A 24,598-nucleotide genomic window follows, 5' to 3' on the forward strand; every position below is an offset into this window, starting at 1 on the left:
CTGAAATCGCGTAGCAAAACTGGTTTTTTTTCAGAATTAAAAAGTATTGAATAGAACGTAAAATGTAATGATTTAATAAATGTTAAAAAGCAAATCCAACGGAATGTGCAGGCAATGTAACTGTTGAATAATAATTTTATTATCTGAAGTTCTAACTTAATATCTTTCGAATCTGAAAGAACTGATAGATTCGTTATGAGCAGTGAAAAATGCGTGGCTGTTTTAAAGATGTTTTTAAACCTGTTATTAAATTGTTTATGATCTTCCAAACAATTAAAATATTATTAACTAATTATATGTTTATTTTTCCATAAATTTCATTTAAGATTTATATTTACCAGCTCAAAATACATAAACGTCGCTTGGACGGCATTTTCACTCTCATTGGTCGATGCGAATGAGTATAACAAAGCCAACTGGCTTGTACACTGTTCATAACTTGGACATTCAAAAGAGAGAAGCTTTTATAATAACAAAATTATTTGTCTACATCAAGTATTTTCTGCTTAGTTAGAGCTGATAAACATATTGTTTTCAATTTATTTGCATCTTTTCCTAGTCAATTTTTAAAAGTTAATTGGGGGATTTTAAGTTTTCTCTTTTAGCTATTAGGATAGTGCAGCAGTGCTCTTGAATTTTTCGTGAATAATTTGATTATACTGTATTAAAAATAATAAATTAGATGGAAATGATATTTATGGGTAAAATAAAAATATTTGAGACACGAGTTTAATGTGAATTTTTATTAATTTAATTATCATAGACATGAGTTGTATCGATAAAAGTTTTGATTTAGTGATACTACATTTGTGATCAATATTACAATAATTTAGTTGACTGGAGTTAAAAGATAATTCGAATGAAAATATACGAAAAAGTTTTACCAAATAAAAACTATATTTAATGAAAATAATATTGTTTTATTCCACTGAAAATCATATAATTTTCTAAAATGGATAGTGTTTGTTTTTTTCGGATAATAATTGATATTTAAAATTAATAACAGAGAAAATCACATAAAAAAATTATATCTAAATTAGTACGTATAATTTACAAATATATTTATTTACGGGATCGACTTGCTTTACATTGTTCTTGAGCACATAAAGCATTTATTACATGTAACTTCGATCTTATACTGACATATTTGGAAGACTAAAAAGGTTTATTCAAAACGTTTTCCTTCCTAGAAAGACGCACTATACGGATTGCTTTTATTTTTATGTTGTACACATAAGATTTAGGTTTATTGTTATTTAACTGGTTAAATCAACGTTGCAGCAACGTTGATGCTTGAAAACGTACTGTGCTTTTGGAAGTAAAATATTACACTTTGAAAACAAACTTACGATCGTACAAATATAATTTATAACACAAAAAAGCCTTATAAATGTAGGTACAAAGAAAAATTAAGACTACTTAGAAAAAAAAAATGATTTTTATACAAATTAACGCACATCAAAAATACTTTTAAGAAATATAGTTTTCGTTAAAAAGTTAAAATCTACATTATACATTACAAAAACAACTATATCAAACTGGCCTGGGAATTGTATTTTTTGTATTATCGACCTGAGTATACTGATTTAAGATCTCTTCGATAGACCACCATGAATTTGGCACATCGCTCGTTTTGCTCGTAGATATTACGCGATTACAGAAGAATCCTATAAAAAAAGCTACAAAAATACCGCATAACATTGGCTTCCATGCTGCGATCATACTCAGTAATCGATTAACCAATGGGTGTCTGTGACTAAAAAAAAAGTTGTTTCAATTCTTCATTCTACTGTTGTTTGTTAAAATAATGAAATAATGTACTTACTTTTGTAGTATTTCCAATGATAGAGGTAAATTTATATCATTGTTTATTTCTAGGTCAGGAACCATTTCGTCTTGTGTGTTAGACAAACCAACTTGGTCATCTACAGATTCATAAGGGATAAGTGCAAGATTATTTGAATAAACTCGTATCGAATTGTTATTTTCTTCTCGGGAATGTCGTCTTGATTCTGCTTGTTCATGAATTTCTCGCAATTCTGTTATGCTATTTGAACTACTAAAAGTTAAAACAAGTATATGGTAGAGTAGAGCTTTTATAAAAAAAATATTTTAGTCTGCAAGAAATAAAACTTACTCTGTTCGATCCAGTTTTTCAATTTCAAATCTAGGATCGTAACTTAAGGAAGGTCTGCGCAAGGACGGCATTCTCCCGGACACGGAATTCCGTTGTCGTGGAGGTTCCTATAATAACAAAGACAAAAACGTGATGAATATACATGCCTAAGAAATACACTGTTAACTTTTTGCATTAAAGCTATTCCGCCAACCCAATTAATGCCGTTGTTATTCCTCAAATTATTTTACTATGATTAGTATATTGATGCTGTATTGATATTGGCTTCATTGCTTAATATTAAAAGTTGTAAATAAAAAAACATCAGAAAAATTAGTAAAGCACTACGCTAATATTAAAATTTGTTGATGTAACCACATGTCTAAATCACCATAAGTTAAAAAAAATGTTCCCGAACCAAGTTACAAACATTAGCTTGAAAAAAATTGGTTATATATAGATATATTGTGAATTATTTAACAGAACTCTCGGTGGAAGTCCGATACGCAAGGTCTCCTAGAAATCAAAGTAGGAAAAGCATATTAGGAGGTGCAAAAAGCAAAAAAAAGTGGTTGACTCGTTGCCTTAGATATGTCTTGATTGCTGCCCATTAGTGGTCGTGATATCGTTGCTATACTAGCTCTCCTTCTAGCCATCTAGAAAAACAAACACAACGTACGATGTGTATTGCAAAGTGCTTGAGCAATTCAACAGAATAACATAACAGTGTAATTTATCATATATGTATATATAAAGCTAGTGCTAAGCGTGAAAATTGCTGCAAATGCATACATGAGATACCCAATCTCCATGCGATGCTCACTTAATGATTTCTTTCTCTCATCTATTAAGAAAGTAAATGTATTACCAACTATGCCTTACTGTGACAAGACGATATTGCTGGATAGCTAATTATTTGAAAACAAGCTTTGGCATAATAACATACACGTAAATTAATTTCTAATGATTTCCTGTTCATAAATGATTATAATTCAAAAATAATTTAATCAGCCATAGAATGTAATTTTGTTACTAATGAAGGCGTTTCCTACAGATATACATTTTACATGACTTGATCAACCACAAATTGTTCAATGGTATCTTCCTTTCTAATAATTACTATGTTATGTGCTCTGTTCAATGAAAAAAAACTAATGTGTTAAATAAACAAAATTTAAAAATTTATGTAGAATTAGTATCTGTACGAAACGAATCCGTCCTTCGATAGCGTTAAAATATAATTTAAATACATGATAAATGAGCAAAAATGACTTTCTGTCAACTAGATGATTGTGTTCAAGTACAGAACAATATGACTAGAAAATAATGATGAATAATAATGAATGAAAGCTATGGAAGCGACAAAAAAATTTTTGCATTTTCGAACCATCGTACGATTATTGCTGAGTACGGCGCGATATCGCACTTTCGGTACGTCGTCGCCTATTTCGCTCACATTCTCCTCAAGCATAATGTTGTTCTCAGCGAGAATTCTCCTGAAATTCACATTTAATATTAAATTTATTTGAGCAATATCATGAGATTGGCTACAATTGAAGAAAGCATGACTCGATAACATAACGTTAATCGACGTGAGATGCATGTAACTATATGACATTCTGTAAAAAAGAAAAGAAGAAAAAAAGGTGTCGAAATAGTGAAATATTAATTATAATGTGTTCCCAGTTGTGATAAATATTAATTATTATGTTTCCCAGTTATGAGCTTTGTGAAAAGATAATTATCATTATAGTGTTACAAAAATATAGTTGACAGTAACGTCGCGTGAAGTTTTACAATACTTAAGTATAACAATAATACAGTTGCAATAAATTCAAAGATGTAAAAGATTTGATGGTGTAGGAAGATGAAAGATCTGAAAATTAATCGTGATAAGCGATAAATGGACATAGACTGACTGAGCACTGAAATCTAAAACACCGAAGCGTTTCGTGGCATCATACTTAGTCTCGACAAGTTCAGCGGTGAGCTTTTCACATTTGGCACGCAATGTCTGCAAGTATTTGTCGACCAATAAAACAGCTCTAGATACTCTTCGTTCTTCCTGTACTGCACCAAGGGTTTCGGCACTGCGCGATATTCGACTCGCGCAACGCGATATCATCTCTAAATCTTGCTTTGCTTGTTCGACTTTTGCCACCGACTCGCTATCAATGCAGAGAGGTGCCAAGTCCTATTGTTTTTTTTGTCACAAAATAGCAAATATTTTTAAAATATATGTTTAAAAAATAATTTTTTTTTAATAATTTGTTTATATTGATAAAATTTGTTTATGTCGATAAAATTTAGATATGTTGCTACTCAAAATTTATTATACTGTGTACGCATTATTATAGCGTTTAAATTATAGAATAAAAGTCAACATATTCTTTTAATGAAATTATATGAGAAAATCTTTTGTGTGTATAAACAAATTTTTACACTTCTTCTCTTCTTCTCAGATACATGGAAAAATGAGCATCAACTAACTTTTATAAGGATAATCAAGCATATAATGGTATTTTTAAAACATAAGAAAACCAGTTGCTCTTTTAATTAAAGTCTCGCTATGTTCTCGTTAATTTTTGAAGTACAATTATTATGATGAATTGCAATAAGCTAGTTTGTACGAGTAACTCTAATCAAATAAAATATTAGTTAACAATTTTAATTTCAACTTTAATATTTATAAGTACATTAAAAAAATATATACCTTAATACTTTTTTCCATTTTTGAAACTTCCATTTGTAAATTCTTTTCGTCTTGGTCACGAAAACGACGCGACAATGTTATTCTTTTTGAGAGGGTCATTCTATCAGCTCCAAGTCCAACGGAGAAAGCTGTGTATTTCTTCTGTAAAAGATAATGTTTATAATTAGTACAATATTAATATCATAATGTCAAGATTACATTACAATATAATTACGTGCATAAAATTACTTAACAAATTATAGTATATTTATATCTTGGCATGAAGTTATCAAACAAAATATAATTACTTTTTAATTGAATATCCTAAACTTTAATCTATATTTCTCATCGTTATGCTTACTAAATTAGAATGAAGTAAATGTAATACGATTCTGAGAGATCTAAGTAATAATAAAAACTAATAATAAAAATGTCTACAATTACTTGAAATTTTAATATACATTGATATTATTGATATTTTGTTATAGTACGTTAATAAAGAAGTACCTTTTCCATACATTAGAAGCAAAAAATCATAGACAAAAATATATTTTATCTGAAGATCGATTAACAATAATTTTTTATTGCTACATAATCAAAGTATGTACCTTTAATTCTTCTTCTGATAAACTCTCCCTGAAACATTAAATTATTAAAAGTTAAACAAGATATTAATTATTAAAAATAATTATAAATATAATTTTATTTTTAAATCATTGATTTTGAAGTTTGGATATTCCTTGTTTTAACTTTTTAGTAGCAGTAACTATACCATGGATAGCTAAATAAAGCCGAACTGTATTCACTGCAGACACCAAATAAATCTGTCACTATCGCTAAGCAAGTAATAAAAGCAAATGTTATAAAAAGATGAAAGACTCGAAAATATCTGTGAAACTGCAAATAAGCGAACAACTATGTCGAAATTATGAAGGGCTCGTAATAAGTTGTTCATGCATCAAAACATACCTTGAAGCTCAATAACTTTACAAGAAGCACCGTTATGATTTTCATCTTTTAAAAATACCATTATTCATTCCAAATCAAATCGAACTTATACTGCTAATTGATAAGGTTGATTCTTAATGTTTTTTAAATCACGAACTTACGGGAAAAAACGTAAAACTATTTTAATAGCTTGCGTAATACTCACTTTATTTCAGTCTCGATGTCGTTGAAGTTCGAAATTCCAGCTTCTCTAAGCTTTTGATCTGTCAAGCTTGGAAATGCTTTTGGGCTCTCATCTAATTTTGTTATTTCTTGAGGTAATGAATTTGACGTAATCTTTTGGTAACTGTTTTCCTTGTCATCACCATTTATAACAGGATGCGCCTGAAACAAGCATATTTATTCTTAGTATTCAAAATAAATAAAATACTGACGGTATAATTCATATCGCACTATTATTTTAGAATTTCATCTTGAGGTTGGAAATTGTTTGTTGAAAATGGTTCTTTTTACAGAATTTCAGGGTCAAACCCTTCAAAATATTCAAATAAGTTATTTTTACTAATTTTACGATCATTTCAAATTTCAGCTTCGACCAATATCAAACTTATACCATAAAATAAATGATGGTTCATTACGTGATAGTGACAAGTTGTCTTGAAAGATACTACTTAGTAGATGTAGTTTATCCTGGGTCGACATCAAACAAAACTAAGAATGATAAAATAAAGTCTTTGGCAAAGAAAAATCACGTGTGAAACTGATCTGAACCTTATAAGTACAAAGTCGCTTATTTGCACGGTGATTATGTGGTAATGATCAATTAACTCCTTTTTAGCGTAGAAACGAGAGTCATAGAAAAAAGGCGAAAAATAGTTTTTTTTGTCAGCATTGACAGGATTGATAATATTATGTGTAATACAAACTATTGGATTTGCTTCAGCGGATATTCAATTTCGAATTTGATCAATATCAAAATGCAAGTCAATACTGGACATTTGTAAGACTTTGTAATAAGAACAATTCAACTATGTTTTAATCTTTAGCACATAAACATAACGTTATTTTTAGTATGTTAATACATCATATCTAGTTTGAAAATGACGTGAACCCAAAATGTTTTCTTTCGGAAATTCAAAAACTGATAATATCTGTAAAATAATCAGAATCTATTTCCCGCGGAAATATTTCAAATGGCTGATAAGATTTCAATGAGCAAAATGCCAACAAGTTGAAGAAGTTAATCGAAAAATTGAGAGTAACAAAGTCTCGAATGGCTAATTATCGTGTTGGCGAGTCGTTTAGCCTTTCAACTGCAAAGACGTTGTTCGTCTTGAAAATGCACGATTTCGAAATCTTCATCTTCAATTAAATGTGTATATACGTGATATATCACTTGGTCGAGGCTATGTGGTGCCCGGAACTTTCGCACTAATAATAATATCACGGTCGGCAACGGCCGAATTCAAGGAAAATATTATTTTGCGCTTTATATTGGGCAGAATAAACCTAGCGCCGTATATGTGTTCCAGTTATTATAGTTGCACGACCCTTTTAGCCGCATCCGTATACACATTCTTTGCAAATAGTTTATAGAAACGCATCAGAAAATATTAAAGAAATTATTTTTTGCGCATATTATAAAATTGTACTGAAATCATATTTTAAAGTATTGACCTGTGTTCACAATCGAGTTTTGACAAAAAATTGTGTAGACGTATTCATTAAATAATGTCATGTTCATTGAAAAGTGTACCGTTTCGAGTGATATCATTAACAAAATTCGTTATCCTATCGGTTTCAAAGAAAAAAAATGCTTGCATAGTTATATCCTCCGTGACATTTTCTTCCTTATCACAAGAAAAAAAAAAAACTCATTCGCAAGTTAGATTGATTTCATAATCAGAATCAAGTTGAAAATGTGAGAACAATCGTGGTGGCTATTAGTATGAAAGTAAGTCAATGTGTATTGTCCATATGTTATAGCAAATATCTATTAATGAGACAATATATGTAAATATAAAGGTTGAGTGATGTCTAGAAATTTTTAATTTACAATCGACTATTATATGAGCCAATTAAATAATTGACTATTTCTATAAAGCAATTGTTAAACCTCTTGAGGCTAAGCGGCTGTCAGGCTCGAAGGTTGCATTGTACAATTCCTTGCCCTTATCGATCTGAAAATTACATGAGACAGTAGCTTAGCTCGTCTGTTTATTTATTATATTCTTTTATAGAAAAATAATATTTGAAAAATAATAAATGAGAAAATGTAAAGATAAAATATATAATTTCTAAACCAGTATCTTTTCTCAATGCCTATTAACAAAAATATTATCCTGTATTCAATCGAAGCTAAATTAATTAATGACGGGAAACAATAAATTCAATTGATTAATTGCTCCGTTTTTGATACAATAGATTTATCAGTTAGCTCTTTTGTAATGAATAATATAGAATGGTGTTATCAATAACTCAGCTATTGAAGAGTTGTATGTTTACAGAATAATGAACGATCGATTAAGCATTAGAAAAACTATTCCATAGTCAAGAACAACGGATAGTAGATTTTTTCATATAGATAAAATTTTCCATATGAAATTCGATTTTATCTCAAGTAGACGAAAAAAGAGACTATATGATAAGAAACTTATCTAATAAAATTGCAAGTAACAGAATCCATGTGTTACAGAATTACATCGAAAACCTTGTTCAGTCTACTATGCCCAATAGATAATGAACTTTTTACGTGTCTATAACATGTGTAAAATAGTCCTATTTCACTGTATGTTCTTGTCAATGTTATAATGTTGCTTAATTCGTGAGACATCAAGTATAAAGAAGATGTAATTATTACATATATTATTTTTGATTGTTTTCTTTTTTGAAAATTATGCAACACATGGTAAATTTTTCATTAATTTATATTAATTGTATTGAATACTGATTCTACCAATAAAGCAACTTTCAATAAATGCATTTGTAATTATTATTTTAAGCGTTATTGAAGAAATGTTTTGAAATTTATAACAGTATGGGACAATGAATTTACAAAGATAAATTAAGTAATGATACAAAATTTTTTGGTGATAATAAGTTTACCATTTTCAATGTCTTTGTTGAAATGTTACATTTTTTCTTCGACCTACTTAGTATGTCTTCCAATGATTGTCAGATTGTACTAAAACCTTGCTTTGAAAATTTTACATGCAAACCTTAAAAACTGGTACCAAACATTTATTTTAATTTATAAAAAATAGTGAACTGTTACAGCAAATAAGTAATAATGATCACATTTGAACCAATCAGATTTTGATGATCTGAAATTGAAATCAATATTCCGTAGTAAATAAAATTGTTCTGAAATAAAATTTTTTCATATTTAATAAATTAAAATTTATTTGAAATCCACACATGAACTCAAACGATTAATAATTAATTAAAAAATATAAGATCACAAATATTAAAAAATATAAGATCACAAGTTCGTCGCCGTGACCATCCAGCAAAGGCATTTTTTTTAATATACAACGTACTTATGTTTGTAAAGTACATGACACAAATAAGCAGTGCAACTAAAGAATTTCTTACAGGTCATTTCTTTGAAAACAAGAAAAGATACCTAATAATTCAAATTTTTTCAGAAAAGAAAATAAAAACAAAAGATGTCACGCAAGTTGACAGTAGTCGCCAGCCTACCTCTATAGTGGAAAGTCAGCATGCACATCCAAAAGCGCGCGCACGCGATAAACTTTAATAAAAGCACTGATGAGCGATTGATCATCGACAATTGTTTCAAGTTCAATCGCGGGCGTTTTCGTGTAGACAATCGTGTATATGCAATGCATGCGCTCGGCCAGAAGGAAATTATGTCATAATTAGTAGTTAAGTGAAGTGTACTGCGCTCGGTCTGTTGATTGTGTCATTGCTCAAGAGCTCGTGATTTTCGTTCTGAGATTCAAATTACACTGTTATTGCTTTCTTATTAGGGCATCAAGAAAATTTCTTTTAGCGAATAATTCTTACAGAAAAGCAAATATGTTGAAAAAATTAAATCAAATTTTATGCAAGTTTTAATAAACGAAGCTTATAAATAAATAAATAAATAAATAAATAAATAAATAAATAAATAAATAAATAAATAAATATATATATATATATATATATATATATATATATATATATATATATATATATATATATATATATATATATATATACTTTTTTTTTAATATTCAAAGTCAGGCTTAAATACTCAGTCAAAGCTCCAATTTTACGTAATTCTGTAAAGTGTACTTTCAAAACTATGTACTCTACGAATGGCTGTATATAGACACAAAGAATTACTCACAACAGCGCGCGCTGTAGTGCGCAAATGTAAATTTTCAATTTTCGAAAATTCGACACCGAGAACCACTAATTTTGTTCCCAGTAAAGGTAAAACACGTGGAGACAATTTCCGTGTGCTTAGTATGCTCTATTTTTGCAGCTCATTCTTCAGCGCGAATCAGTACAAGTGTATTTATAGCTTTATTTTTAAATTTGTCTTGACACTAATTTTGTAGTGTGCGACGCTTCACGCGGATTAGAGTTCTTTATCGATGGCTAATTTTTCAAATAATAGTGTATCGTTTTGAATAAAATCATTAGCCTTACATCACCGCTGTCACCATAAGACTTTGAAGTTATAAAATCGATCACTCGCATTCACTGTGACATAAAAAAAGCATGAATTCAATGCATTTAAATGAAATCGCACGTACGAATTATCATCCGTCGAAAGTGGGAAAATCACCAAACGATTAGCACTACCAAACACATCGCGCACACGCTCGATACAGAAGCTCACCCTGACCTTGTTGTCGTTGCAATTGACAGTCTCGACGCAACTATTACTCCTGGGCCTAACGGCAGAAGTGAGAGATTTCTTGTCAGCGTCTACGGCAACAGCCGGTGATAGTAGAGGTTGCGTGGCTACTGCTTTCGCAGCAGCTGCTTGACGCGGGTCGCACTCGCTCTCAGCCGAGCTGTCCTCGCCGCTGGACATCACGAGCTTGACTGCCGACACGCTGCTCGACTGCTCGGCACTAACGCCACCACCGATGCTACAGTCGCCCACATCGTTGACGATTGACGCGCTCGCTGTTGCATTTTTCGTCTCGCTTTTACGGCTGCCCTTTTCATCTACGAAGATAGTAAAGAATTTGTCAATATATCATAATGAATTATTTGTAAAATCATGTTATTTTGATCTAAAATATCAATGTATTCGAGATAGAAATAATTGAACTTTTGACATACATTTACGTAGTTAGATAATTAAATAGCCGAAGTTTATTTCAAATAGAAATTGAATGTAAGATTTATATAAAAAAACAAATAATAAGCTTATTAAGAAATAAGATACGTATAAAAAATCTTTTCTTAAATTTCTTTAAATTATTAAAACTGTTCACTATCAAGGAATAAAAGTAAAAGAATCTACCTGCTTTCGTACAGTTTTTGTGATTTTCGGCATTATATATATATACATCGTCGGAGTTATTCAAATAATCAATAGAATTTTCGGTACTTGTAATGTCAGCTGTGAGAAATGAGTTTGATTCTTCGGTAGACAATTTACTGCCACTGTCATCACTCGAATTTGATTTGTCTACCGTGAAGTTACACCTGCCAGCACTTAATTGTCTCTTCACTATATCCAATGAGCCACTCAAAATTCTCGATTGATGCGCTTCATATTTGTCGGAGTGCGTTCGCGTCAATCGCTTGCTTGGCGTACTTTTTCCAGTTTCTTGCTGCAATAAAATCGTTTGATTCACAGTTGAGTCTGGTAATTTGAATTTTGTTGGCGCTAAAATCAGCGGTTTCTTAATTTTCACCGGTTGCTTCTTAAGGTCATCTGTGTAAGAATCATCTTCATTGTCTCTAGTCGAAGATTTCTTTGTTGGGGAAGGACTGTTGGAAGAGTCGCTAGTATTGATGCACCGATAAGTATTGAGTAGCTGACTCTTTGTCACGGAAGCGTCGAAGGACGGCAAAGCTTTGCTCTTGAAACCAGGAAACTCGGACTCTTGCACGTCCGGTGTACTGATCGATCGTCTTTTTTCGCCAGATTGAAGAACGTCGGGCGTTTGCAAGCTGTCGATGTCGAACGACCGATGATAGACCGATAATTTTCGTCGCGGTGCCAATTTCGTCGGTGTCGGATAATACATCGCTTCGGGTTTCATATCGATCGGCTTGAATTTTCCCAATTCGAATTTTTCCACGGTACTCGACACTACTCCATCCAAAACGTAAGTTTCCTCTGTAGCTCTAATCGTTACGTATTTGGTGTTAAGTTTTTGAAAAGTTTCGTTCGAGCTTGCTTTGTAATCGAGGAATTCCGAATCTCGTAGTTTTATGTTAGTCGTCGTGTCAATAACCTGTAGATTTGTCTTGTTTAAATTATTTTTTCTGATCAGGTCAATGTGCGGTCCATCTCCCATAGCGTAAACATCGGCATTTGCTTTCAAGTTACTGTTCTCTTCATCGCTGACTAGTTCGGTTGGTTCACTACAGGTCTCTTTCATGGACGAATAGTTCGGATTCCTCGACAGAGCGAATTTCGGTCTTGGCCTGAAATAATAACAGATTTAGTTGATGAACGGTAAATTAAATGATTGAAAGATATTTATAAGACGGTAAAGCGTACTTCGAAATTCGCGAATGGAGTTTAAACTTTTGTTCGAATGCCTCCTCGTCGACTTCTTTAAGATCGTTAATTCTACTGAGAGCTTGATCGATGGGTATGATGACTTCTTGCTCGAAGCTTTGCGAGTCGTCAGGTAAGACTGAAGCGTCTAGCGACGATGAACTACTACTGAGTTTGTTCAATGTAATGGACGGGATTGTCGATGTTACCGAGCCAATCAGATTGTTTTTTCGATTCTCCTCTCTGCAGATATACACAAATACACACACACGATCAAGGATATTTTAAGAATTATTTATAAGTTATGATTTTTTTTATATAAATTATATGATGGATTTTCTCGCTAAGGATATAAATTAAAATTCTTTCGAATCTATTGATAGAGTAAATGGAACGTCGGCTGTTATTATTTTTAAACTTTCATTTACATTTTAATGGACTTAGTACAAGTTGTATCACCTTTTACACATTGCAACGAAAGTGCTTGACATTACTATTTAACACATGAAAGCTTTAATATCATGTTATTGCTCGTAAAAAGGAACGGCACGAATAATATACTTTGCACTTTATTTTCAGTTCTCTTCCATTACGAAAAAACACACTTTTCTAAGAATTCTTTTAATCGCAAGTATTTGGCCTTTGTATCTATTAATTGAAACAAGACAACTTTGATGATTTTTACATGGACAAGACCTGTATCTTGTGCCTAATTAAGATCGTTTCGCAAATTCGTACGGAAAATTATATTTGTGAGCGGTGCAATAAGACATTCCGTGTACGAAGAGTACAAGCAAAAACCAACAATAGAGTGCCTCAAAACGCGAACAATGACGGACTGTTCAGTGTGCGTACATGGCCGGAACACCTACAATACCGGAATCGTCACTAACCAGATTCTTGCGCAATTCATCCTAGCCTCGGATATATACTAAGCAATGACGACCTAATATGAACGTTATTTCTCCAAACCTATGTGTTGCCAACAAGAACAATGATAGCGATATACATAAATTGATATGAGAATAAAAAATTCTTTTTGATATGAAAGCTTTCTTTTGAACTCGTTAATTCAGTATTTGCTTGTTACGTAAGAATTCTAATTCTTAAAGTAAGTAAATTGACTGAAAAGCAACTGATTGGTTTGAACTTAATTATCTCTTCTTTCCTGTTTTATCATTTACTTATCAAGACTCAAGCTGATTGGTAAAAATTTTGATTTCAATTAAAGTTGTCTAGATTCGTGCATCTGTTTTTCTTTGGTCGGAGAATTTGGAACAAGTGATCAGCTTATTGTGTAAGTTTGAAGAAAAGAGGACTACGAATTATTGTCTGTAATGAAACAAGCTAAACAAATTCCACATAAGGCTGAAAGGAGTAACGTGTACTCAAAAAAAAATCCAATTACACTGCTTAAATAGAATCGAAAAAAGCAGTCGTATGAAAGAACCGCGACGTAATTGTTCGGTAAGCCTACCGAGACCTTCGCGCTCGATAATGTAAACGATCGTATAGCAGATGCAGCACATATTTCTTGAACTAATTAGAGCCAGCAAGTCGCGAAGTTTGATTTTCATGCCGCCCGACGTATGCCTAAGAACAATGTCAATCCAAGTCGTGTTCGGCTCGTGGTTAACTGATGCACGCTAAGCAGACAGCTAAATACATTTAATTTAATGCATATAATAACGCTTGCTTGAAAATGTTCCTATAAATTATTTGTTTTACAGCATGTGCAACAACCATCAGCTTAGCTTAGAATAATTGAAATTTATGTGTTTACAAAGAAAAAAGAAGCTCTGACAAGCCTGCAAACGAATGTTTTCAAAAGACCATTTTTATTTTAACATTGTCCGTTCATTCGCAATTTTTAAAATCAAAGCAAATACAAGAAAAAATTAGTCACCCCGACGGCAACGATCTTTTAATTACCGAAGATGCTTTCTTCCTTTCCGTATTTTTAAAACAGCTACTTAAATTTAGTGAGAAAGACAATATTTAGTGTGTTTGCGTATAGGCAAATTTTACGATATCACTTTATTGGCTAAGGTATTTTTGTCGTTCGTGCATATTGTAGTGCTTCGAAATTATAAAAAGTTCATTGCTTTGCATATGGCGTCATCGAGGCCGTCAATGAAAAGTAAAATAAATTCATTTCAATCACACCACCCTACAGTTATTAATTACTTGAAAGATTCTAACTTGAAAATTTATGTAAAAGTTTATATGGATATTTTTAATTCAAATGTTTATTAGAAATAGAAATTACATTGTTTCTAAACAACAGTTTCAAATAAAAAATGACAATTATTTTCGAATGTCAAGTATTTAGTATCAATACTATTATCGTTTTATATGTTTTTTAAGATGTGTAATGCCACGTAAAATTCAATGAAACTTGTTAGATACAATTTATAAAGAAATTTACGAATAACTCATAAAGATACTTCAGATACATATTTTAAAAATAAATAATCTTATGAACTATAAATTCTGAATAAGCAAAATTCGTCAGATTTCATCTATGAAATTTATTCGTGATCGCAGATATATCTTTACATTAGAAAAAAAATAGTTAAACGCCTATAATTCTTAATACGTAACAATTTTTTATTGAGGCAGCCAGCTGTTGAAATGATACGTTAAATTAATACGAACGTACGGAGCAGACGGAAACAATCAGAAGGTGGTGGGAACATCTGCTCTTATCCGACGTACGTGTGTCACTTCAGGTCTTTGATGTAAAGCATACCTCATGTTTTTATACATTGTTTTATGACATTTTACGAACACTTTTCATGGATTCGCGAAAAGTATTCGACGATAACTGACTGCACGAGATTAGCGAAAAAGAGCAAGCGAAATTTTTGGAGGGACCGCACGCCCGAGAGTTGAGCGCAGACTGGCTGGAGGAAGATGTATGCGGGTACGTTCGCGCGGTTCGTTGGACGGTTCTCCCGCGGACGAGATGCCAGTATATCTGTCAACGAGCTTTTCATTTTTTTTAGATTCTAGGGGACGATTTTACGTTTGATTGTTATGACAAGTCATTTACAATAACACACATTCGAGAACAATTTGGACGCTAAAATTAAAAACGTTTGTTTAATAAGTCAAAGTGTGCTTTCAACATATATCCTTTAAAATTAATGAGAAAATTTATGATAAAGCAGAAGGTAAATCATAATAAAGAAAATGTAAATCAAACGTCAAGTGAATTTTTTACTCGTGCATCCTTGTTGGCGTATTTATATAAATAAGGCCTGTGTAATGGTTGCCGAAACGACATTTATAAAAATTGGATCAAGGTTCACGAATATAAAATTATACTTATACTCATTTTAATACGTGAGCATGAGTGTTCAGTTAGATTTCACAAGTATTATGCGCTTATCTTTCAGATCATCTACTGATCTATACATTACGAAACTATCGTTGCAAAATGCTGAATCGGGCTTATAAAAAAATTGAACAGAATAATGACAAACACCATTAAATAATCAAATAAGTTTTTAATTACATGTGGTAATTTTGCTAAAATAAATGTTTTTAAATGAATTCAGTTCACTAAAAATAGTCCTTGTCGTTATGCTACTTCGTTTTATCTGAGCTAATTAGTATGCGGAACTGTATTATTCTGATATTTCATCCAATTATTTCCAACATTAAGCCGCGATGCTTTTGTTTAAAGTTTCAAGTACTCAATAACAATTAGATACTTAAGTGATTGAAAATTCATTAAAGATGTATCCAAACTGCTATATAAAAAATAGTTCAGTCCATTGAATATAGTAATTATCACACGCTGGATATCTCAATACACTGAATCTATAAGCCAACTACATACCAAAATCACAGAAATCATAAATTACAACTTGACGTTGGCCTTTGAAAAATTTGGAAAACTCATCAAATAAACTCGTAGATATTCATCTACCATGTACAAGTTAAAGAAAGAATGAAAAAAGAAGAATAACCGGAGTAACTGGACTATAAGTCAGTGTCGGTGTCCGGTGCAAAATGGAAATGTTGCAAGGCAGAATAAGCGTTGTCGTGGGGCGGCTAAAGGTCAGAAGGTTTATTTCCAGGTTTATTTTTATGAAGAATCGCAGAAGGCCAGTGCACGCGCCTCCTCTGTCTGCAATGATTTTTTCAATTTCGACGACGACGCCCAGCCGCGTTATATTAGTGTACACTGCTATTTTTACGGGGTTGAACAAGGTGGGAGGTGGACGAGACTCTATCATGTCACTGCTTTTGAAGAGAAAGAGAGAGAGAGAGTGAGAGAGAGAGAGTGAGAGAGAGAGAGAGAGAGAGAAAGAGAGAGATCGCACAACTCTCTCGATATGGACCTTGATCCAAATACTTCCAATTGCTCACGCGCGTCGCTCTTGTCTATCTGTGCGTGGCTGGTTCTCTACGTGCGCTTAGGAAAAATAAGGAGACAAAATAGTCTATAAGTGACTCACGCGAAAACATGATCGTCAGCTAACTTGCTAGTTTTCTTTGGTTCTAGTAGTGTATCAGGTTTCTGGCATGGACTCTCGTTTCCTAATTGCTGCGCTGTCGGCGTAGATGTGCAACTTTTTACCTATAAAGCATCATGAGCATGTAAACACCATGAGTTTCAATTACATTGTATACGAATTGAATTTTTACCACTTCGATTTTTTAGTAAAACAATAATAATAATAATAATAATAATAATAATAATAATAATAGTAATCATAATAATAATAATAAACGAAAATTATCAAAGAATTTTCTATATATTTAAAGTTAGATGTCAAAAAACAATCACAGATCCAGTCTAAAGCAAACTGAAAAAAAACCAAAGGTCAAGAGTAAAAATTGCATGTTCAGCAAAGAGCGCGCGTTTTAGTCTTTTTGTTATGAAAATACACTCTGTTATTTATCTCGGAAGCCATCGCGCCATCAAATCATGCGCGTGTCTAGATAACTAAGTATTTTAAATGCGTCTGCCTCGGAGTGGGCATAAAGAAAATTTAAATTTTTTTAGTGATACAAATATGTTTTTCAACAAGCTCTTTTCAGGAACAAATCAGAATACATAACTTATAAAAAAAAAAAAACTGAACGAAAATATCGAGTGAAAAGTGAAATGAGTGTGAAAACAAAGCTAACATGTCATTATTTCATTAATTTTAGGTTTGAGGATTTCATAAGCTGATAATATTAATTTTACTAACAAACAAACACAATAAAATAATTCTAGTAATTACCAAATTAATCAAGGTAGATATTTTTTGTTTCAAAATCTGGATACTATCTGATTCTATAAGTTGCATATTTGGTACGCAAATTTCGTTCCTAGAAGTAGCTATTTCTTGTAATGCCCTGCAGAAGATATATAAATTATCATAACGTATATTTGAAATATTATCACAAGACTCATAACAAAATATTGCACACATACTCATCTACTTGTTCAGCTATCGAAGCTATTTCTTCATTATAAAATAAAAGCTCTTGTTTTAAATTTTGAACTTTCACTTCATCGATATTATATCCCTAAACATGTTAAAGTTAAGCATAAAATATTTATTTTCATTAGAATTATATTTTAACTTTATTTTAATTATAAATCATTATCTTACTGAAGCTTTTAATTCATTAAACAGAGAATCTTTAGATCGTAATTTATAATTGTAAGGCGTGCTATGAACATGTATCAAAGCTTGACTATATGGTGGAGGTGTTAAAGACAACTGGAAATACAATGTTAATTTCAATCTAATATCGCTATTGCATTGGTACAAACTAAACTTGTTAATGATACTTTACTCTGCTTGAAGTATCGCTCCCGTTCATTTTCGACTGGAGTTCTGCGCACTGATTTTGTAGCTCTTCAATTTTTTCTTTGTGGTGCTGAATATTTAATTTATATTAAAAAATTGCTTGTTAAGCAGAACATCGAAAAATATAAATAGATAGTTCACCTGTATATTTATTTCAAAAGATTTCTCTAATTTACAGTTTTTTTTATCTAGTTCATTGTATTTTTCTTGAAGATATTCATATTCAATTATTTTTTCATCATATTTTACTCGACATTCAGTTAGTTTTTTGGCATACTCAGAATTTTCTTTTACTATCGCGTCCATCCGAGACTTTAAATTTGCGATATTTTCTTTCTAAAAAATAAAAAAAAACGTACATAAAAGACCATAGTGTTTTTACATTTTGAAAAATTGTGCCATCTATTTACTTGGATTTCTAAATCTCGAGATTTTTCTTCTATGGCAATTTGTGCTTTTTCTAATTTTCGTAAATGTTGTTTACATAAATTACTTTGCCGCTCTGCTTCATCAAGTAATTCCTTCTGGTCATCATTTTCTTTTTTCATTTCGTTAAATTTATTAGTCATTCTTTCTCTAAAAATGGTATTACATCGATTGTTAATAACTATTTAAACAAACGAAAATAGATAAGAAGTTAAATATACAAAGCCGTTTTAGTTATTTTCAATTCACGTTCTAGATTAAAAACAGTTTCTTCAGCTTTCACAAGTTCATCCCGTAAACTAGCAGTTTCTTCATTGTATCGACGAATCCGAACTTCAAGATCTACCACACCAATATCACCATTCGGATGATGAGTTTCGTCTGATGAATCCGTAATACTGTCTGTCATTCTGTAAATGCATTTCAGTTAATTATAAAATCACATTTATGCCGGTTAAGTTTAATAGAATTAAATTTTTAAAAAATCTCGCTTCTTACCCAAAACCCATATTACTGCTATTGAGACTGTAACAGGATTCTATGAAGATACAATAATCGGTAACTTTCAACAATTCATTGTAATGTAAATAAATTAAAGTACGATTGAATTTACATAACATGCGTATTTGTTTAAATATTCAAACTGAATAAATCAAAAATATGCTTAAGAGGATTCCGGATCAAGATTCACTCATCATAAAAACGATTATATATTAACAATTTATAGTTTGCATAGAATAGTGCAGTTATCCACCCGTATTTACATGATAACACAAGGTGGATAATTCTCAGTATTGTCAAAAACTAAATATTAAGCAAGAACAAGCGATTCTACGCATCGTAACTTGTATTATTTATGTCCATTTAATAATCACATTTGATCAATTATAGAAATTGTTCATCCTCACGAATAATGTAAAGAATAATGTGAAATTATTATATTTAATGGAAACTCCAAACTAATTAAGTATAATGTATACTACGAATTCTATAGGTTAGGATATGATACGACATTCTCTTAAACCGAATTAGTTTACTCGCATTACAAAAATAGTGTTTGTTCTATTGATATACTTCATGTTTTATATGAAAACTTTATGCTCATTTAATACATCAATAGAAAAATAATCATTTTACCAATGGTATCTAACTGATTAATTGAATGGGAGTTAAGGTCATCGTCATTTGCATCGATGCCACTCTGCTCCTCGATCGAACATCCATCCCTTTCCGAATCCTCTATTGGACCATCACTGCGTCATGAAAATTACAAACAATCAATGATTTTAATATTAATGATACAAAAAATTTATTTATAATGAACAAATATTATAATTGATTATTTTATTGTGACAAAAGAAATTGAGACTTCATGATACTTGTGAAAACTAAAAAACATTTTAAATTCTAATGAATCAAAGATATTCACAAGCAATAAAAGTCGATACGGTGAGGTTTCTTTGAAAAATGTTATACCGATCATTGCTTATAACAAGTACATGTTTTAATAAGTCACAGTACCTTGAAAGCTTTTTTGGAAACATGCTTTGGAAGATCAGATTTGCAGGTATTTATCATTAATCGATTTGTTTCTAATTAGCATTCAAAGTAACTATCTGCACGAAAAAAATTATGTTATAAACTTGACACACGATAAAGACAAGCGAATTTCCGAACGTTTGGCGATCGAGCAGCTAAACATAAATATAACGGAATATTGTATTTGCCACTTGTTACGTTGTAAACTTGCGAGGATGCATGTAATTGTAAAAATACGTGCCTACGCTCAGAGCGATAAGCTGATCGCGTTAGCATTGTAATGCTTTTACATTTCTTTTTATTACTTTATGCAATGAGCGATATGGACATAGTCCAGGTAGAGAGTGCATAGGTAAATTATGCACCGTGGTGTGATGTTCGCATAGTGCGTGTTTGCCTACTTGTACTTTCATATTGCGTATATTCGTTTATTGCATAGCCCCGTAAATGGGTGATATTGCATTCCCAACATGCGACTTAGAAACGCATTAACTGTCTAAAAGTATAAAATATTTTGTGTACACATGATGCGCTGCAGCTATCAAGTAAGAGCTGGAAAGGTGCATCGCGCATGCGCGAGGTACTTCATCCGCAAACTGTCCATGTGATTCTGTACTCTGCTAGGAGGGCGCATAGTCACTACTTTACGTGGCAGTGTGGGGAAAAATGATATACGGAACTCGCCATGGTTTTCAAATTCATTTCATACCTTGCTTACTTCCACTTAAAAATGATTCATGTTTTATAAATTTATTTACTATTTAGAACACATTATTTCTATTTCTGCTAAAAAATGCTGTTTTTCAACAAATTTTTAAACGATAGTGTCGCGATTTTTAAATAACTTATTTTTTCTTACGTTTCAATTTTATCCATAATATTGTGATTTTTTTCATACGTGTAAATAAATTAGAGTTACGAAATTGTGATACTCGCTGCATTTCATGCAACAAATTATTGAATATTATGCGCAATTCTCCCTAAATTTATTTCACGTATACTTTTGTCATTTGCAAACAACTTAGACAAGTAAATGCGAGTCACTTTTATGAATAGAAAAAGTAACATAGAAGCATCATTTCTAATGTCATGCACGAGTTCGTTTTAAAATATTCAGTTACAGTGAACTTAACCTTGAACAAAAAAAATACCTCGGTATACTTTAGCTTGCGTACTGGTATCGTAATACGGAAGATATCAGTTAGAATTGTAATTTTTAAGAAAAAAAATTAACAACGGCCAATCGAATACTCTAATCTTTCGTTATATTTTTCACTTCAAATCAACATGTTAATGTAAATAACACGAAGTAGACTAATTTTGCACTGCGCATATGCATGTAATAAAAACGTATATACTATATACGTGTCTTCACGCGTATCTCTTGACACTAGTAATTCTAACTTTGTTGCGTGAAACATATATACGTGAAGTTTTTCTGAAAGTCGTACAAGCAAACAAGTATAGACCAATTCTCAAGTGCGAAAACTGGACGATGTGAACTAATATACTGAAATTGTACAGTATCGGTGGTAAACATGACAAAATGAGCTCTCAAAGTGGATCAGTCGGTGCTTATAAACGTTATTGCATCTTTCTTTCAAAACAATCTACGATACCAGCTAGGCATATCGACCATGGGAGGCACACGCATAAACGTATATACTTACACACGCGAATGCGCGATGTTTTTACTCGGCACGACGGAATACATAAGTGCGCGCAGCGAGAAATCGAACTAACTATGCGAAAGTACGACGACGACCGACTCTTAGAAGTAGTATTATCAGCGAGTGTGCGAGTGTACGTTGTGCATACTCGACACGCGCTCGGCTCACTGGCAGACAAAAAGAGCCAACGTTATGGACACTTGTACAGCCGCGACCTTTTGCGATATACAGTCAGTGACTAGCCTGATTTTTCGTTTCCTTTTTCGACCGCGCACCTCTGAATTATCTAATTGGTCAATGCCTGGCGCATGCACTCAATAAGCGCGACTTTGCTTTTATCTCGCCTTCCGTTTTGAAGATAAAAAAAACATCGGCTGCAGATTTAATCGAGGCCGATGGTGTGGATCGTACCTGTGGCTTATGCGGATGTTGTTATTGCCATCCTGCTGGATAAGATTGACGAGGCTGAAGAACCAGTGTTTCGATGACTTTTTGAACTCGTACCAATCCACATAGTCATTCCGGCCGGCCTCACACAATGATTTACGCAGATCCTCTAGAAAGTCGCTTCTCTGGCTTTTGCGTAAATATATAAAACTAATGATGGGCTATTGTTATTGATGAATGAGCTTGCGAGCGCGATTTCTTTAATAATTGTTTATTCATAATTTACGAAAAACGAAAAGCTCCCGTTCTTAAAGTAAAGTTCATTCTTTATGGGGACTTTTCTCCACTCTTATTCAATATTTACTTGACGCGACGTTCTTTTATTTTAAAGTTACAATTTTGTACAAAAGCAACAATTTAAATTATTACTAGCAAGATTAAAGAAATTGCAAAGGCTTGGTAGTCGAAGTGCATTGTCATTGAGCCTTTTATTACATACCGTACAATTGCAGGTGTATGCAATTTTTTCGACTGTTCCTGAATCTTTGATGACGATAAAAAACATGAAAAACATGTAACTATAACGTAATGATGAAAATGTTTAGCATTTATAGTAATTTTTTGGTCCCATATATATAACATTTTGATTGAAAATTTATTTAATACAAAATTAAACTAACCTTATGTAGAATGAAAACAAATATTTAATAAATAATAGTCATATTTGAAGCTTTCCGTTTTTTTCTATGAAATGAATGATAATGAATATTGTTTACATCTGTAAACCGAATATTTACCGAAATAACGGTATTTGTGCGAAACTTCGATGAACGTTATTGATGATGACTGAAATCGGCACATCGACGTCTAACGAGTCTTTGATGGACAAAGATTCGGATATCTGCACAGCGGACTCTTCGAAAACTTTTTTTTGTAGCTCTATAGATTAGCAACAACAAAAGGTGTTAATTAACCAAAGAAAAAAAATCAGAATTGTAAATCGTAAACGTAACCTAAAGTATATTGTAATAATTCGAGCGCACACGCGTGCATGATAATGAATACAAAACTCTAACACGCGTATAAATAACACTTGATTATATGTAAACAAACAATAAACACAGGGCTGATGATCACCTTCAACCCAGTCAGCTTTTTCGAGTAATGCTGCAACGTCGGACATGGTTGATGTACGAACTCGTAATATTGATGGTCGAGCCTCGCAATCCCTCGTCTGCGTAGTACGTTGAAACCCCTGATATGTTGTCACGGCCCCGAGACAGTCTTCTCTGTTGGATTACACGGATTAACGCCGCCGAAGCATGCACTTGCTTGCTTTGCCCACTTCCTACTTCTTTCCAACCCCCCGCGAATGAGCTAGAGCGTTAACAATTCGTTCCCAATCGTGAAAACTTGATGTATCTACGCGCGACGCGATCTATAAAAACTCGCGCGCATTTGCTTGCACGCGGGTTTTGAAACTTGGCCGTGTTGTGTACAAACTATGTGTAAAGCTGATTTGCTCGTGTTTCTCCCCGCGTTGGGCTTTACGTCGCTATAGACAATACTATACCATATACCTCAGATATACACATGCATAGACCTAATATACATATCGTCACACTTGCAGTCACAGACTTTATCAACACTTATATACTTATACTTATACGGCATTAACGTATGTGTATATTGCGACTAGTATTTGTGTTTGAAGTATACGTGAGAGTGTATGCTTTTTTCATAATCTTGTAATCTTTATTTTACGTAAATTTATAAAGCTATGCATTTATCTAAGTATACTCAAGTAATAAAATAATAAAATGATTCATAGACATGAGCAAGTATGATATATTCATCATATAAAACATAAGCTAAGACGTTTTTCTGAAAATATTATTTAGTTGATTTTGTAACTTTTACAAAAAAACCATCAGGTTGATTATATATTTCGACATTAATTTATTTTCCGAAATAAATGTTAAAGAATAAACGAAATATATATTTGTGCAACTTATACTTGAATAATGTCTTATTTAACATTTTCATAATCAATATTTGCATGTATATTAACTGTAATACATTATTTTAGTAAATTATATTTAAAATACTAAACTATAGCATTGAATGATAGTGAAAAAATAAAGGGATTTTTATTAAGGACTTTCCACATAGGAGAGGTCATCAGATATTTACCACGGTGAAAAAAGATAGTCAAATGATATATTATTGTACTAATAATATTAATATAGTAGATCTATATTTTGCTATCCTTGTTCGCATCCTGAGCAATCACGGACACAT

The 24,598-nt window shown here is 32.0% G+C and overlaps 1 protein-coding gene across 10 annotated transcripts; it reads right to left on the reverse strand.

Annotated features, from left to right (window-relative positions):
* Positions 1–779: 779 nt before the first annotated feature.
* Positions 780–24,598, reverse strand: LOC131663213 (uncharacterized). Of its 10 annotated transcripts, XM_058933452.1 has the most exons (26): positions 23,435–24,598; positions 23,095–23,236; positions 22,322–22,507; positions 19,839–19,954; positions 19,200–19,239; positions 18,923–19,111; positions 18,686–18,851; positions 18,417–18,611; positions 18,262–18,345; positions 18,075–18,185; positions 17,894–17,988; positions 17,700–17,814; positions 16,926–17,047; positions 12,457–12,699; positions 11,642–12,380; positions 11,245–11,557; positions 10,615–10,943; positions 5,962–6,140; positions 5,417–5,444; positions 4,830–4,970; positions 4,081–4,310; positions 3,504–3,612; positions 2,701–2,772; positions 2,138–2,244; positions 1,826–2,059; positions 780–1,756 (listed from the first exon to the last, which is right to left on the reverse strand). In XM_058933452.1, exons 1-26 carry the CDS (start codon positions 23,478–23,480, stop codon positions 1,534–1,536), a joined length of 4,554 nt encoding a protein of 1,517 aa, XP_058789435.1. In that variant the 5' UTR covers positions 23,481–24,598; the 3' UTR covers positions 780–1,533. The 10 variants fall into 10 exon arrangements, with proteins under 10 accessions (XP_058789435.1, XP_058789433.1, XP_058789436.1 ...); XM_058933450.1 differs by having other exon boundaries at positions 11,245–12,380; positions 22,322–22,486; XM_058933453.1 differs by having other exon boundaries at positions 11,332–12,380.

The sequence above is a fragment of the Phymastichus coffea genome, unplaced genomic scaffold (assembly GCF_024137745.1).
Source record: "Phymastichus coffea isolate CEN01 unplaced genomic scaffold, Cenicafe_Pcof_1.1 PCOF00031, whole genome shotgun sequence".
NCBI classification, from domain to species: Eukaryota; Metazoa; Arthropoda; class Insecta; order Hymenoptera; family Eulophidae; genus Phymastichus; species Phymastichus coffea.